Raw genomic sequence first — 15,549 nt, forward strand, 5'->3', positions numbered from 1 at the left:
TTTTTTTGGTTTTTCTCCGGTACCAGGAACCGAACTCACGACCTTGCGCTTGCCAGGCACAAAGTTAGTCCTTTGGAGTTTACAGCTCCATACTCAATATCGTATGATGGATGGCATCCTAACCTCCTTCTCACCCTTACATGACTAGAGAAATCCACTTCCCATTGGTGACAGCCACGATGTTTCTAGATATGGAAAGTGTCATGAGAATAACTAGTCTGGCTATGGGTCTACTTCTGCATGATCACCTGGGAATGATGTATTAATATCATAAAACCTACCCTTCAAAGTTAAGATATATCTCCTTTACACTAGTTTGCATAATTAATCTCCCATGTGAAAATATGGGAAATATCTTACTTTTTCTCCTGTGTCCATGTAGAGCATGTTTTGGGGCAAATGTGGATGGAGGAGCACAACCTCACCGCGGTGACCGAGTTCATTCTGCTGGGCATCACAGACCGGCCCGAGCTGCAGGCTCCACTGTTCGTGCTGTTCCTTGTCGTCTACCTGACCTCGCTGGTGGGCAACGTGGGCATGATCGTGCTCACCCAGGTGGACTCCGGGCTGCAAACACCCATGTACTTTTTCCTCAGACACTTGGCCATTACTGATCTTGGTTACTCTACAGCCGTGGGACCCAAAATGTTGGCAAATTTTGTTGAAGATGAAAATACAATCTCTTATTATGTTTGTGCAACACAGCTGGTTTTCTTTGTTGTGTTCATTGTTAGTGAGCTTTTTATTCTGTCTGCCATGTCCTATGACCGCTATGTGGCCATCTGTAACCCTCTACTCTACACTGTCATCATGTCCCCAAGACTATGTTGGGTTCTTGTGGTGATTCCCTATCTCTACAGCACATTTGTGGCTCTCCTAATTACCATAAGGATTTTCACTTTATCCTTCTGTGGACACAATGTCATCAGTCATTTCTATTGTGACAGTCAACCCTTATTAGCGTTGCTCTGCTCAGATACTCACGAAATTGGACTGATAATTCTGATCTTAGCCATTTTTAATTTGATTTCCTCCCTTCTGGTTATCCTCGTGTCCTACCTGCTCATCTTTGTGGCCATTCTCAGGATGAACTCCACAGAGGGCAGGCGCAAGGCCTTCTCCACCTGTGGGTCCCACCTGACCGTGATCTCAGTTTTCTATGGGACTTTGACATTTATGTACGTGCAGCCCAGGGCCAGTCACTCCAGTGACACTGACAAAGTGGCTTCCATATTTTATACGTTGGTCATCCCCATGTTGAATCCATTGATCTACAGCTTGAGGAATAAAGATGTAAAATGTGCTCTTCATAGGACTTGGAAAAAGATATGCAAATTTTTCCTTTAAAGCCATGTTCAATAAAGTCATGCACTACCCTTGCTTTCCTCTGTAGATGGGCTCCATATACCTTTGAAGTGTGGACTGTGTTGTATTCCTTAAACTTCAAAATGTTACAAATGTACCAGTGAACAAAATAATTAAAACTGTGCTTCCTTGAGATAGAGAGATCAGCTGGAGTATAATATTCAGTGAATTTGTCCAATATATTAAAATGATACAGATTAATAAACCTGGTATGCTGTATCTGAGTATAAAAGAATAGTACGCATAGAAGATGAATAAAAAGGCTTTTTTGTTCTTTGAGGTACAGGGGATTCATCCTATGGCCTTCACACTAAGCTGTATCTAGAGAATTTATCTATTATTTATTTATTTGTTTGTTTCTTTAGAAGCAGGTTCTTGAGATGTCTTTACTTTGTTCAGGTGTAAATTGCCCTTATGGTTCCTCCTGCCTCAGTCTCTCATAGTGCAAAAAAAAATTTTTTTTGCTATTTTCAGCATTACAATAAACTTTCCTGTGTCCATCTATGAGTTTGTGTCTGTGCTTCTTTTCTGTATGTGAGAACATTACTGTTTTAGGCTCCATATATGATGAGGTGGTTGTGTTAAAATTAAACTTGATTGTATTTTCAAGAGATTCATTGTAGCAGAGTGATTGCATAGATTATGTCATATGATCATACTCAAGTGTCCTAAGTAGGTGTGCTAATATTATAATCTTAGCATGCTTTGCATTTCTCATCAGTGACCCTATGATCATGTATTGACCCTTTAGAGACTATTTACTCAACAAATCTGCTATTCAACAAGCCACAGGTTCAGCTCGCCATCTGGTTTTGTGTAATTCTGTGTATGCATGTATGTGAGTGAATACATATTAAAATTTGAATAAAATAATTATTTTAATAATAAAACTCCATGCGTATTGTCATCTGGTAATATATATATTACTAATGAGGGTAGGCTGTAGATATGTTACTCATTTTGATGAAACTACACAGCGGAGTTTATTTGTTCATATATGCAAGACAATATACTTCCTTTCAAAATGCATCCTGGCACAACAGAATTCAAATGTTAATATTATTTGCTGGTAGTTACAGAAGTATTTAATGTATTTTAAATTAGTTTTTGTTTTTTCCCAAATTACTTTTAGCAATTATTACTTTTCTACTGAAGTTTCTAATACTTTAATTTGAAAACTGAAAATGTGAGTTAATGTACCCTAATAAACTGTTTTTAAAATAAATGTTCAGAATTTCAATAGATCTCAAATAGCAAACATAAACAGAATGTAATACGTTTATATATCATATGTTATACATTATATTTATTTGCCTTTAGAATTCTGTATGCATTTTCTAATTTATAAGTTGTATTGAGAAGTTTTGAACTTATTTCCTTGTATATGTAATTTGAAAAATCTGTACTGTCAAATAAATAAAATTGATGAGGTAATTGGAGTCAGTGAAATATAGTATTTTAAACAATGCTTCATTGGGGCTGGGGATTTAGTTCAGCGGCAAAGCACCTGCCTGGCAAGCCCTAGGTCGTGAGTTCGGTTCCCGGTACCGGAGAAAAACCAAAAATAAAAAAATTTAAAAAAAAATGCTTCATTAATTTCAATAAAATTTAGAAGAAGAGAAATTACATAAAAAATGGAAATATACTATGAACATCTATAACCAGCCAATCTATATTTGAGCTTAGGATCATAAGTGGTGACACATTTAATTAGTTCAGTTGACCCTGAGAAACTCACTCAGAGGCATTTTATGAATATAAAGGATCTCAACATTGAAAATTATATTAAAATAATATTCTATCTGACCACAGATTTGACCTCAGGCAAACTGATGAATGAATTTTAATCATTGCTTAAGTAAAAAGAAATAACCAATATCTAGCAATTCTTGGAGCAATCCAAACAGGAGATGTGATTTCTACATTTCTCAAAAATTCTCTTCACCAAAACAGATAAGTCACCTTGTTCATGAAAATTCTAAACAAAATATAAACTAATGAATCTAGCAATACAGAAAAACAGCAAAGTCCCATGTTAAATTCAAACCAGGAATGTATGTTTGACTAATATTTGAAGAGCAAAATATTATTTACCAAATAGGAAACTAAAATTTAAAAATATAACATGAGCAATAGATGTAAAAAATATTTCAAAGTGCAGTAATTACAAAAATGGCGGCCAAGCTAATATTGAAATAGAGCTTCTCTAGGGTGTACAGCACTGATGTTTCTCCCCGTTACCTTGGAGCACAGAACTGCTTTATTGGCCGCAAGAGATTTTGATTGAAATGGAAATATACTACGAACATCTATAACCAGCCAATCTGTAGTTGAGCTTAGGATCATAAGTGGTGACACATTTAATCACTTCAGTTGACCCTGAGAAACTCACTGAGAAGCATTTTATGACTATAAAGGATCAAAACATTGAAATTTATATTGAAACAACATTCTATCGGGCCAGATTTGACCCCAGGCAAACTGATTAATGAATTTTAATCACTAAACCATCTGCAACCGTCTGCAGCACACCTCCGTGTCCGGAAACACAAGCACAGCACCTAGGTGCCACGCACCTTCGCTTCCAATCCCGCTAGAATTCTGCGCATGAGCACACAGTGCCGGTACCCACGTTTACTTTATCCTTCTGTGCATGCTGTGAAATCTGTCACATCTTCTGCCGCATCCTTTCTCCCGGCTCAGTTTCTTGTTCTGATATGCACAGGCCAGACTCTGCTCTTGCACTTCTCTCTCCATGCACAGTCCTGAGTGTCCTCCCAAGCCGGGCTTCACTTTGTCAGCCCGTCCCAGGATGTTCCCTGCCGGAAGGAAACTGCAAGTCTTTTCCACACAGGTCTCTCACCCAGCTGGGGAGTTTATCTTCTCACAGTACTGTTCATTCCACGTATGTGAGATCGTGTTCCAGGTACGGCTTGCGTCACGACCGGATAGTGTTTAAATTTTACACCTACTGAGTCTCACGCTGAATTATGCCTTCTACAGCTTGGGCAACAAAGATGTAAAACAGAAAATGAAATAAAATTGATTTTTCAATCAAGGATATTTTTCACATTAAAAATTAAGAGTGGTACTCTGTATGTCAGTATCAAGAACATACGATGAAAATCTTTATTTAAATAATTACTGCAAATGTCTCTTTGTGGATGTTTTATTGTACAGTATTTATTTTTAGTTTTCTGAGACAGGGTCTCACTATGAAGACCAGGTTGGTCTTGAACTCATTATGCAGTAAAACGTAACTCCACCTGACCCCAGCCAGCTATTGTCTCTTGTCTTTATTTTCTAAATCCTCTCTCTGATTTCTCCCAGGGACCACCGAGTCCTACGTTACTGACTTGATCAAACACAAAGTAATTAATCCAAACAGGAAGTAAAACTTCTTCCACTAGGCTAGAACATTTTCTGTAAAAGAAAGGAAGTCAAGTGATGCCCATAGACCTGGTCACAGTACAGAAATGTTGAAAAGGGCGGGGAGGAAAATGTGCTGTGCACTGCTCTTCCCACAGCTCTAAGCCGGCAGCACAAGAGGAAGAAAGAACGGAGTTCAGGCCTTGAAACTGAGCTCCAGTTCCACATCCCACACAGTGAATCCTATTGGTAGGAAGAGCCCAGCCCTACAGGAAGGTCTAGCTCCTTATTTGCATCCTCTTTGATATCATGGGTCATTTTGACTATCCCATTTTTAAATTCTTTGAAATTTCTTCCACAGAAATATCAGTCAGATCTGTTTTAGAGAGTTCCGAACCCGGGGAAACATGGTTCTTTGTTTTATGATGATTATTGTGTGTGTGCGTGGTGTGTGTGTGTGCACAGGGACCCCCCCAACCTCAGGCAGCAAGGCCGGAAGTGAGACTCCACCCACAGGGGAGCAGGGTATGACTGTGGAAACCAGTACAAGGCCTCTTTAAAGTTCAATATCACTGCAGTGATACTGACTTAAATCCAACATGAGAAGGAAAGTAAGAAGCCCTGAACCCGCAATGGGGCACTGAGACAAAGCCTTCAGCTGCCCTAACATCAAGTAGGGACCTGCATGGGGAGGGACAGACTCACATTTTGCCTGCATCATTGTCAGGCGGGGAGTAGGGTGGGGATGCCCTCACCGAAGACAGCATTAAGCTGAGCTTCAGTTGTCACTCAGCTTGTGGGCCATGGGACTGTTTCCACCGCTCATTCCCCGCCCATGGGGAGCACAGCCCTCCCCACACCTGTTTACAGACAGTGATTATAGAGCTGCCCGGACACCATGCAGAGAAGTGGGCCCTGGGGACAGAGTCTCAGGCTTTGGCCTCTAACATCAGCACCTGGAAGGACCACTGACAGCACTGCTGTCCTGACACGGTGACAGGATGACCTTCACCACCGCTGCGCAAACCCTGGGGCACCCAGCCTGGTGTGGAACTTCATTCACTAGGCCAGGAGAGGTTACTTTGCATGGGACTCTGTCCTGAAACCCACAGCAGGGTAGGTGGGGATCTTAACAGACCCCAGGCTTCCCAGGTGTGGAATCAGGAGCACCCCGTCCCAGCAGAGGCACAGCTGCAATGGATCTACCAAGGTCATAAATGGCTGGTTGCAGGATCTGTGGCCAGGAGGAGACCTCAGCAGTAGGCAGCCTACAGCAGTGTGGGCCATGGACTTCCCCAGCGCTGTGCTTTAATAGGCTGGAGGCTAAGGTGGGACACAGGTTTGGGGCCTATCTGTGCTCCCATCATCCTCTAGTGATGAAACAGTGACCAAACATCCGTAGTCATTAGAAGCACGGACTCATGTTTCCATCTAGTGGTTTGCAGTAAAAAATGGTGACAGGAGCAAAAAAAAAGGAAGACATTGCTTAGATTTTCTGGAAAGACAAGCACAAAGCTAGATCACAAAGAGCAGAATAAAAACCCAGTCATATAATGACCTTGTCATGCCACATACCAACAGAAATGAAAAGTTCAAAGCAATGCTGACCTTGTGCAATGGTCAAAAGTTCCCCACATTAACCAAATGTTACCAGTACGGGAGAAATCCCAAAGAAGAATTTTTTAAAAAGCTGTTTCAAGTTACTCCATAGTTTCACAAAACGCAATCACATAATTCAGTACACTAACAGAAACTTCACAGAAACAAACAAGAGCAAATGAAAGACAGCATTAGTGATCCTGAAGATAGGTTATTTTAGAGCATAAAGCTGGAGGAGAAAAAGGATAAAGGTCAAAAAAGTATAAAGAAAGCTCTCAGAAATGTGAGCTTTGAATTATGTTATGTCAAAATAAACTTTAATGCAACAATAATAAAATTAGCATCCTTTGGCATAAACTCAAGTACATAGTCCAATGGGAAAGACTAGAGAATCTAGATGTCAATCTGTGCAACTGGTTTTCAGTGTAGAAAATAGAAGAAATATTTAGGATCAGTACAGCTGAATAGAGATCTTTGCTCAGAGTATAGAAGGAAATCCTTAAACTCAATAGCCCCAAAACAATAACCTGATTTAAAACTCAGCAATAAATCTCAAGAACATGTAACTGCAGTACTGTTCTCTATAGTACAATCAGCAAAAAAATGACAGTGGTATGTAAATAAGATACACTGTACAAAAAGACACTGAGGCTCTGTAAACAAAATGTACAGAACTTTACCAAAACAAAAAAAACCAATCCTAAATTCTTGCTGCATTTTATAAGTCAGAAGAGCACACCTTGGTGTGTAAATCCCATCATCAAAAGATAATTTTAAATGAGGAATATCTGTATATGAAACAAATTCAACATCACTGATTGTCAGATAAGTGCAGATCTAAAATATTTTAAACCTTGTGATATTATACAGTGAATATGTACAGTACAAGTAACAAATTAAAAATTAAACGAAACATTTCAAAGTGAGCAGTGTGCTAACCAATACACAGCAGCAGAATAGGTCTTATTCCAGGACATTTAGCTTGTTCATAATGTAGCACCCACCTGTCATCCCAGCATTTGGCAGGCTGAACCAGAAGCAGCACCATGAGTTCCAGACCAGCCTGTAATACATAGCAAGACCCTGGATCAAAAAACAAAACCAAAACATAAAGAGCTATGTGGCTTTGAGCAACGCATTTAAAGTTTTTGTACACAGTTTTCTCATTTGTGATAAAAGTAGATAGTACAATAATTTCTCAGAGACGTTACCACAGGAAGTACATATTTTAATCTATGCAAAGTATTAGCATAATTGTCACGTATTTATTAAATTGCATTTAAATGTATGTTGTTACTCTTGTACTGGAGCATTTCCTTCATCATTCTAGGGTTTCTGCCAGGGAAAAAATAAGAGGAAAAATGAGTTAAACTAGAACAAGCATGAAAATTTCACGCAAGACAGGGCCAGAAAACTGCAGACAAGAGGCAGCACTCACAAAGCGCCCCAGTACATTAAAAAAAATCAGTCTGTGCTCATCATGCTAGATAACTACAGCTGTCTGGGGAGTCGGTGTCCACACACATTGCATTGTGATCATTTTTAAGCCCTCTTACTCTCCCCACCCTCTCCTCTCCCTTCCTCATCACCAGTGCTCTACCTCTGTGTCCCTTCCCTCTACCATTTTTATTCTTAAACTATTTACATTTGGGTTTCTCATATAAGACAAATCATGCTATTCAATATATTTGTCTGAATCAACAGATGCCTAGCTCTAACGGCAGGTAGGGGAACCACATGCAACTTAAGTGAACCTGGAACCAGGCTAAATCCAGGCATATTTGCATGTAAAAGCTAAGCTGTTGGGGACCACTACAAAGTGGCTCCGAGCAGGAGTTAATATTAACCAACTGGCTTTCCGTGTTTACTTGAGTTGTCTGAAGGCTACAGCTGAGGATGTCTGGCTCCAACCCTAACTAAATTAAAGGAGACTGTACCTGCAGGCATCTCACTCCTGCTGTGAAGGCCTTCTATAGTACATAGTTCTTCTAAATTAACATAATGTATTACTTGATAGCATAGTTCTCCCCATAACTACAAATATGCCTTAGTGTCCTTATTCTCACATGGGTTGCACTGGAAGTGGTAGATTGGAATGAACTCCCTAGAATTCCAATAGCCTTTCCTGGGATTACAAAATATAAACTTCCAGGGCCGCAATGAGGACTGGGGTGGGGGGCGCTCTCTATAGAACAAAGTGTCTTTACCCTCTGCAGTAAGTCACTGCCTTATGCCCTTGTAGGATGTTGAAACTTTACCAGAGGAATTTACTCAGAGGGAAAAAAGACAAAGTTAGAGAAGAGGAGAGAAACCAGGCCTAGAAAGGCACCAGAGAGCACAATTAGAATAAGAACTTACAGTGAGGGTGTAATGCTCCCTCTTTTTTTGTTTTTTTTTTTTCAGGTACCGGGAATCAAACTCACGACATTGCACTGTGCCACTGAGCTAAACCCCGAGCCCCACAATGCTCTCTCCTGAAGAAATTAATCCGAGAAGGAGCTGGCAGGCAAAGCCTGAGGAAGAAAGCAGCCTGAAAACCAGGATAAACAAACAGCCCTGAACCACCAATGAAATGCAGAGCAGACATGGTGGCTACCTAAATTCAAAGAAACAATCATTTAGGATAGATAGATAGATAGATAGATAGATAGATAGATAGATAGATATGATAGATAAATAGATGATAGATAATAGATAGAGAGATAGATGCATAGATGATACATAAATAGATGATAGATAGATGATAGATGATAGATAGATAGATGATAGATAGATAGATAGATGATAGATAGGCTTACTATCTACATATTTACTATACAGGGTAACTGTATTACCACGCTAGGTCCACACATACCCCTGACACAAGCACACCATTTTATACATCATAAAAGTGTAGGAAGACTGAGCTCCTGGCCACCCACTTGGGGCCCCTCTGCCTCCCTCACACATAAGCTGTTTCTCTCAATAGGTATTTCCAGCTCTTAACCTCCATTTTCCTAGAATTCATTCCATGATTTTACAGAACATGAAGTTGGCATACTGGACATCTAACAGCTTGTGAGATATATTTCCCTTATGTAATTTGGATGATGTGGTTGTTCAGTGTCACCCCTATATCATATGCCCTATATGAATAGAATCATGCTTTTAGTTATAACACATTTCCTGATGAAAATTTTTATCATTCCATCCATGATATTGTCAGTCACAAAATAAATGTATGTCTGGAAATTTCATCTACACTCAGTCAAAAACAACAACAAAAAACAACAATCACAATAAAAAAAACTTCAGATTTAAATAATTCTGTGTCAAGTTAATAGTAAATAAAGTTTAGCTACAATTTAGAGTATCATGGGAGAGTGTGTTTATACTCTTCTCTCTGGAACTTCCTAGGGAATCGGGGAAAGTTTTTGCTCATTTACCCTTAGAATGTTTGTCCTTGGAATCATGCCAAGTATTCACTCTCCGGTACTGGGCCCAGAGGAGGACCAAATGCTGCGCTACCCTGAGTGCTTGTTATGTAGGGCACCCTGAAATTACCAAGCTGGGAAGCAACGGACTCACTGCTCTGCTTAAACTCACAATTGCTCACTGGGATAATTTTCAGACAAGACTGGCAGGTAAAATATGCATTTGATCAAGGCCTGAACAAATCTAGGCTGATTGAATTAACCTCAGAATTAAAAAAGAAAAATGCACAGAAATATAAAAGTCACATATCAAAAACTATAAAATAACTTATATTAAGGGAAACAAATATCACAGAAAGTCTCAGCTCCTTACACTGCTGTCATGTTTATTTCCAGGAAAAAAATTTGAAATTTTCAAATTTCTTAGCAGATATTATTGGAAAAAGTTTTTTCACCAACTTTGGTGCATGGTAAGTTTCATTGTTAAAATTGGAATGTTTTAGAAAAGATAAAATAGGGATTTTATCAGAAGACTATACATATGTATACATTTCAATCTTTTCAAAATTGCATTAATATATTCAAAGCAGAAACAGAGAGATGATAGAATTGTAATCAGCGCTGTAAAATGGCACTTCAAGGTCTTTTTCTTTTCCTTTCCTGTAGAGAACAGGGGCTTCCTGAGGCCAAGGCACAAACAACCACTTTCAGGAATGTGGAGCAACCGCCTATGTTTAAAAATACCTCGATGTTTAGCAAGTTATTTCACCCTCTCAGTTATGACTAGTATTGTTGTACTAGTAGTAGTTATGACTGAGTAGTATTCAGTAGTTCTACACTGTTTGCGGTGTATAATCTTAGTGTGCCCCACCTGAGTTTCCAAAAGAGTGAAATTGTTTTGTAATTAATGGCAAATGGCATTGGAAACTGAAGTTATTTGCATTATAATCTGTTACATATCCTTCCTCACTTTGGCTAAAACAAGTTATAAATAAGAATACAGCATTGTTAACATGCTCTCAGGAGGAAAATGTCTTGGTAGAAATCCAGTAACATGAAGTAATTGCTCTGACTTCACAAAAGGTCTTTCCTGTGTGTGCCCTTCTTGTGATCCAAACATCTGTGTATAATAGGGATTAGGCTATAAATTTTACATGTGAAATAAATGTGTTAATATAAGAAGTACTTAGGGTAGTGTTATATTCCAGCTAATTCCAGAGGATGTAACTTTTTCTTAAGTCAGATGAAAATGGAAATTTCCATGCATATGTTTCTTTGAAATTTTTGCTAATATTCAGCAAAGTTTTACAGATTCCAAGGAACAGTAAAATAATTATAACACATACTGGCTGTTCACACAAACAAATCTGGTTTTCAGTCACTCAGGATAAGCATAAACTTTGACATATTAATACTTCAAAACAGTACACCATGGGAAGAAGGAACTCCACCGATGTGCCTGACTTCATCCTCCTGGGGCTGGCGGACTCTGCAGAGGCGCAGCTGCTCCTCTTCCTGCTCTTCCTCCTCATCTACCTGGTCACGGTGCTGGGGAACGCAGGGATGATGCTGCTCATTCGCCTGGATGCCCAGCTGCACACCCCCATGTACTTTTTCCTCACCCACCTGTCCTTTCTCGACCTCAGCTACTCCAGCGTCATCACCCCTAGAACCTTACAGAACTTACTGGCTTCCTCCAAGAGCATCTCGTTCCTGGGCTGCTTCACCCAGATGTTCTTTTTTATAGTTTTTGGGGCTGCCGAATGCTTTCTTCTCTCCTCCATGGCCATTGACCGCTATGTAGCCATCTGCAGCCCTCTGCAATATCCAGTCATTATGTCCACAAGACGGTGCCGTGCCTTGCTGGCCAGCTCCTATGTTATTGGCTTTGTGGATTCTACTGTCAATGCAATTTTCATGAGCAGACTGCGGTTCTGCAACTCTAAAGTCATCCACCACTTTTTCTGTGACACATCTCCGATTTTAGCCCTGTCCTGCAGTGACACACACGAGGTTCAACTCATCATATTCATTTGTGCGGGATCTAACTTAGTGCTGTCCCTCGTCACCATATCTGGGTCCTACGTGTCCATTCTCTGCACTATCCTGAAAATGAGTTCCACTGCGGGAAAGCAAAAAGCCTTCTCGACCTGCGCCTCTCACCTCCTGGGAGTCACCGTCTTTTACAGCACCATGATCTTTACTTACTTAAAACCAAAGCAGTCCTACTCCTTGGGAAAGGATCAGGTGGCCTCTGTGTTTTACACGATCGTGATCCCCATGCTGAACCCTCTCATCTACAGCCTCAGAAACAAAGAGGTGAAACATGCTGTCCTTAGACTCCTGCAGAAAAGAGAGGGCTCCAGGCCGTTAAAACAACAATGTTGCTAGGCAGTTACAGTTGTCCACTGCTTTTTTTTTTCTTCTGAGAAATTCTTTCATCCCACTCCTCACATAACTAAATCTTGTTCTTATTTTCCACTCTCCATCTGCCCTCTGTTAACAAACATGATCTCTGGACATTTTGAGGCACAAGTTCTAAGAAATTCACAGTGTAATTTTGAGTCATAAATTAAACGCTAAATCTAAAATGCAAAACACCTTTAAGAACAAAGTCATGTGCAAAGAGAGAAAATTTTTGTAATTGTTAAATTCTACCATTATCATTTCTCTATATACTCGAATTGTATAGACTTTTAGGATGAAAAGCACTTCATTTTCATTTGTCACTCTGTTTACAGTGATTACGAGCAGCAAGGTCTGGGGCCATGGCTTTCAAATCAAGGTTACAGCATTTAGATTCTAGATCTGAATCTTCTCTCAGATTCCTCCACACTAACTCCCTGAAATAATAAGGTTTAGTATGTCCTTCTGCGTGTGATCTATAAAATTTCCATTTCCTCTCTTCAGAAGATGGAGACAGGAGGGCTGGGGATTTAGCTCAGCGGCACAGCGCCTGCCTGGCAAGCGCAAGGTCGTGAGTTCCATTCTTGGTACCGGAAGAAAAAACAAAAAAACCAAAAACCAGAAGATGGAGACAGACCTTTCAGGACAATACAATAATTGCTGGCCATTATCACCAAAAGACTTGGATTCCTGTAATATTTTGATATAATATGTAGTGCATTTTTCTCAATCATACTTCTTTATGCTTTGCAAATCTCTTTTTTCAATATAATTTACAAAGCAACGAAATAGCTAGAAAAATGAGGTAGGAGGTCCTGATTTTGCATTCTGAATAAGGAAATATGTTGAAGTAGAATTAAGTTACAGAAAATTGATGTATCTTTTTGTTGAGGAAAATTTGGAAAGCAATTATTAAAGAAAAGAGAGACATTTTATCTGTTGTTGACAGTTTTGTGCATGTCTTTCTATATCAGTGGTTATGAAGATATATCTATGCATATTCAATATAATTCCTGTGATACCTTGTATAATCTATGGTGCTTCCTTTATTCACTTTAAAGCTTAATATCTAATAATCTCTGAGTAATTAAAACCTATAACATTAATATATATTCAGTATATGAGTGAAATTAAGACTGTCATTGTACAGAGTTTTGAAGTTGAAATATTGTGAATTTCCCCATTTATAATCTGTGAACAATGCTAGCTGTCAGGTGTGTCCCTGTGAGCCGTGCTAATTCCTCTCCTTTCTGTGACATGATGAGGAGCCTCCATCAGCTGCTTGTTTGCCTTTCTCCTGGTGTCTTCAGGTTTGTAGTGTTCTTTAAAAATAAATTAAAGATTATCATGTTTGCCTCATTTGTTATACTCTTTAAATAAAACTGTTGGAAAGGAAAGAATTGCCAATGAATTTAGAATATGTGGAATTCCATATTAGATCAAATAGAGGGATAAAAGTTTCCAAAAGTATCTTATAAATATTTTATATCTACATGTATAATGTCAGTTTAAAATTTCTCTTTGGAATCTTGAGGTTATTTTATAATGTACAGTGCCATTTTCCAAGTAAGCTATTTTCTTTAAACTTCTGTAAAATTATTACACTGGTTGTTTTGTTTGAAAGATATGATCATAAAAATTATTTATTTTTAGAAATGTAAGTTCTTTTTATAAAAGAAAATATTTTGTTGCATTATGTGTCTAAAGTGCAACACCTCTATTTTAAGAATGAAGATTTAGCAATGATTTAATAATTTATACTGTTAATTATTTTATCTATGTATTTAAAAGTGTACTATATTTCACAAATTTCCAAATCAATGACAAAATTATGCCTTTTGTTACATCAGTATCACTGCAAGTTACTACTTATTCTACCTTCAGTATCTGTGTATTGTAGAATCTGTATTTGTAGATATTCCTGGTTGTTTGTCTTTGTGATTAGGGTTAAGAATTTAATAGATATTCATTTTCTCTCAAATATCCTCCCTCATCTTTTGTTTTACATAAATATTCTCCTTCAGGCCTATCCTCCCCCTAGCAGATCCCAAATTGTTACCCTCTCTTTCTGTTCCTGCGTAGTGAAAGACTTGAAGAATTTTTCAGAAAGTTTTAAATTACATATTGATATATGGTTTGTACTTCAGATACTGAAATTACCCATGGCTATTCTGTTCTCAAAAACAGTGCTAAAAGTTCCATCCAGTGATAAAATGGAGTGTACCGAGGGGCTGTCTGCATTGTTTCCTGCTGAGACACCCACAGCCCAAGACACGTCACAAAGACAAAGCCACTTACTCAAAAGATCTACACACAGTAGGTCTTACCCTCTGCATTCCCAGTGATCTTTAAACTTCAACACTCACAAACACACACACACACACCATGCACACACACAATAATCATCATAAAACAAAGAACCATATTTCCATATTTCCCCGAGTTCAGAACTCTCTAAAACAGATCTTACTGATATTTCTGTGGAAGAAATTTCAAAGAATTTTAAAGTGTGATAGTCAAAATGACCCATGATATCAAAGAGGATGCAAATAAGGAGCTGGATCCACCAAGCACTTAGATACTTCATGAGATCAATGAAGTTGCATTAGAGAACACAGTGAATGAGTCCAAGAGGAAATCATGGCACAGTGTATGATGGACTGCTTCATGGAAAAAGAGGATCTGCAAAATAACTAAGAAACCCTAGCAGTCAATCCGCTAATAGTCAAATGAAAAATCCAACTGACAGTCTCAACAAAAGTAAAGATGAATCACCAGAAACAAATGTCAGAATTAAACGACAAAGTGGATGTGCTGGGTCCATGACACAGAGAATACGGAAAGAGATGTCATGAGAAGATTAATTGAGAGCTCTTTGAAAATCTAAAAGAACACAAATGAAGACTCAAGTAGGGGGCTACAGTACAGGCCAATGGTATGGAAAACCTGGAATTACAGGAGAAAATTCTCCAGAACTAGGAAGCAGAGGCAAATAAGCAAGCAAAAAAGAAACCCCTCATAGCACATCAGAGTCAAATTGCCAAAAAATTTAGACATACAATATTAACAGTAGATGCAAATAAATACTAATCACCTACAATTCTTAACTCTGAGACCAAAAGAAAGCCTTTCCAACTGAAAATTTAAAAGCCAGAAGGGCTCAAATTGATGTATTTCAATCCCTGAAGAATAATTACAAACATATATTACTGTAGCAAATCTAGTTGAAGGAGAAATAAGCCTAAAGAAATACTTAGCAAATAGACAAGTATTGCACAAATTCTTTTTTTTTTTATATTTATTTATTTTATTTTAAGGATAAAAGGAGGGAAACATTAACAGACATACAACATTTTACAACATATCACAAGCACAATACAGACAATACAGAGTTACA

The 15,549-nt window shown here is 38.5% G+C and overlaps 2 protein-coding genes across 2 annotated transcripts; both read left to right on the forward strand.

Annotated features, from left to right (window-relative positions):
• The first annotated feature begins 399 nt into the window (after positions 1-399).
• On the forward strand, positions 400-1,347 carry LOC102015432 (olfactory receptor 8K3-like). The gene has a single exon (XM_005408225.1). It carries the CDS (start codon positions 400-402, stop codon positions 1,345-1,347), a length of 948 nt encoding a protein of 315 aa, XP_005408282.1.
• A 9,830-nt stretch (positions 1,348-11,177) lies between these two features.
• On the forward strand, positions 11,178-12,137 carry LOC102015752 (olfactory receptor 8H1-like). The gene has a single exon (XM_005408226.1). The coding sequence runs from the start codon at positions 11,178-11,180 to the stop codon at positions 12,135-12,137; it is 960 nt and encodes a 319-aa protein (XP_005408283.1).
• The last annotated feature ends 3,412 nt before the right edge of the window (positions 12,138-15,549 follow it).

The sequence above is a fragment of the Chinchilla lanigera genome, unplaced genomic scaffold (genome assembly GCF_000276665.1).
Source record: "Chinchilla lanigera isolate Chin_1 unplaced genomic scaffold, ChiLan1.0 scaffold00110, whole genome shotgun sequence".
Lineage (NCBI taxonomy): Eukaryota > Metazoa > Chordata > Mammalia > Rodentia > Chinchillidae > Chinchilla > Chinchilla lanigera.

Excerpts from the sequence above, each read along its gene's own strand:
- LOC102015432 (XM_005408225.1), top strand. The coding sequence starts at position 400 with ATGTGGATGGAGGAGCACAACCTCACCGCGGTGACCGAGTTCATTCTG.
- LOC102015752 (XM_005408226.1), top strand. The coding sequence starts at position 11,178 with ATGGGAAGAAGGAACTCCACCGATGTGCCTGACTTCATCCTCCTGGGG.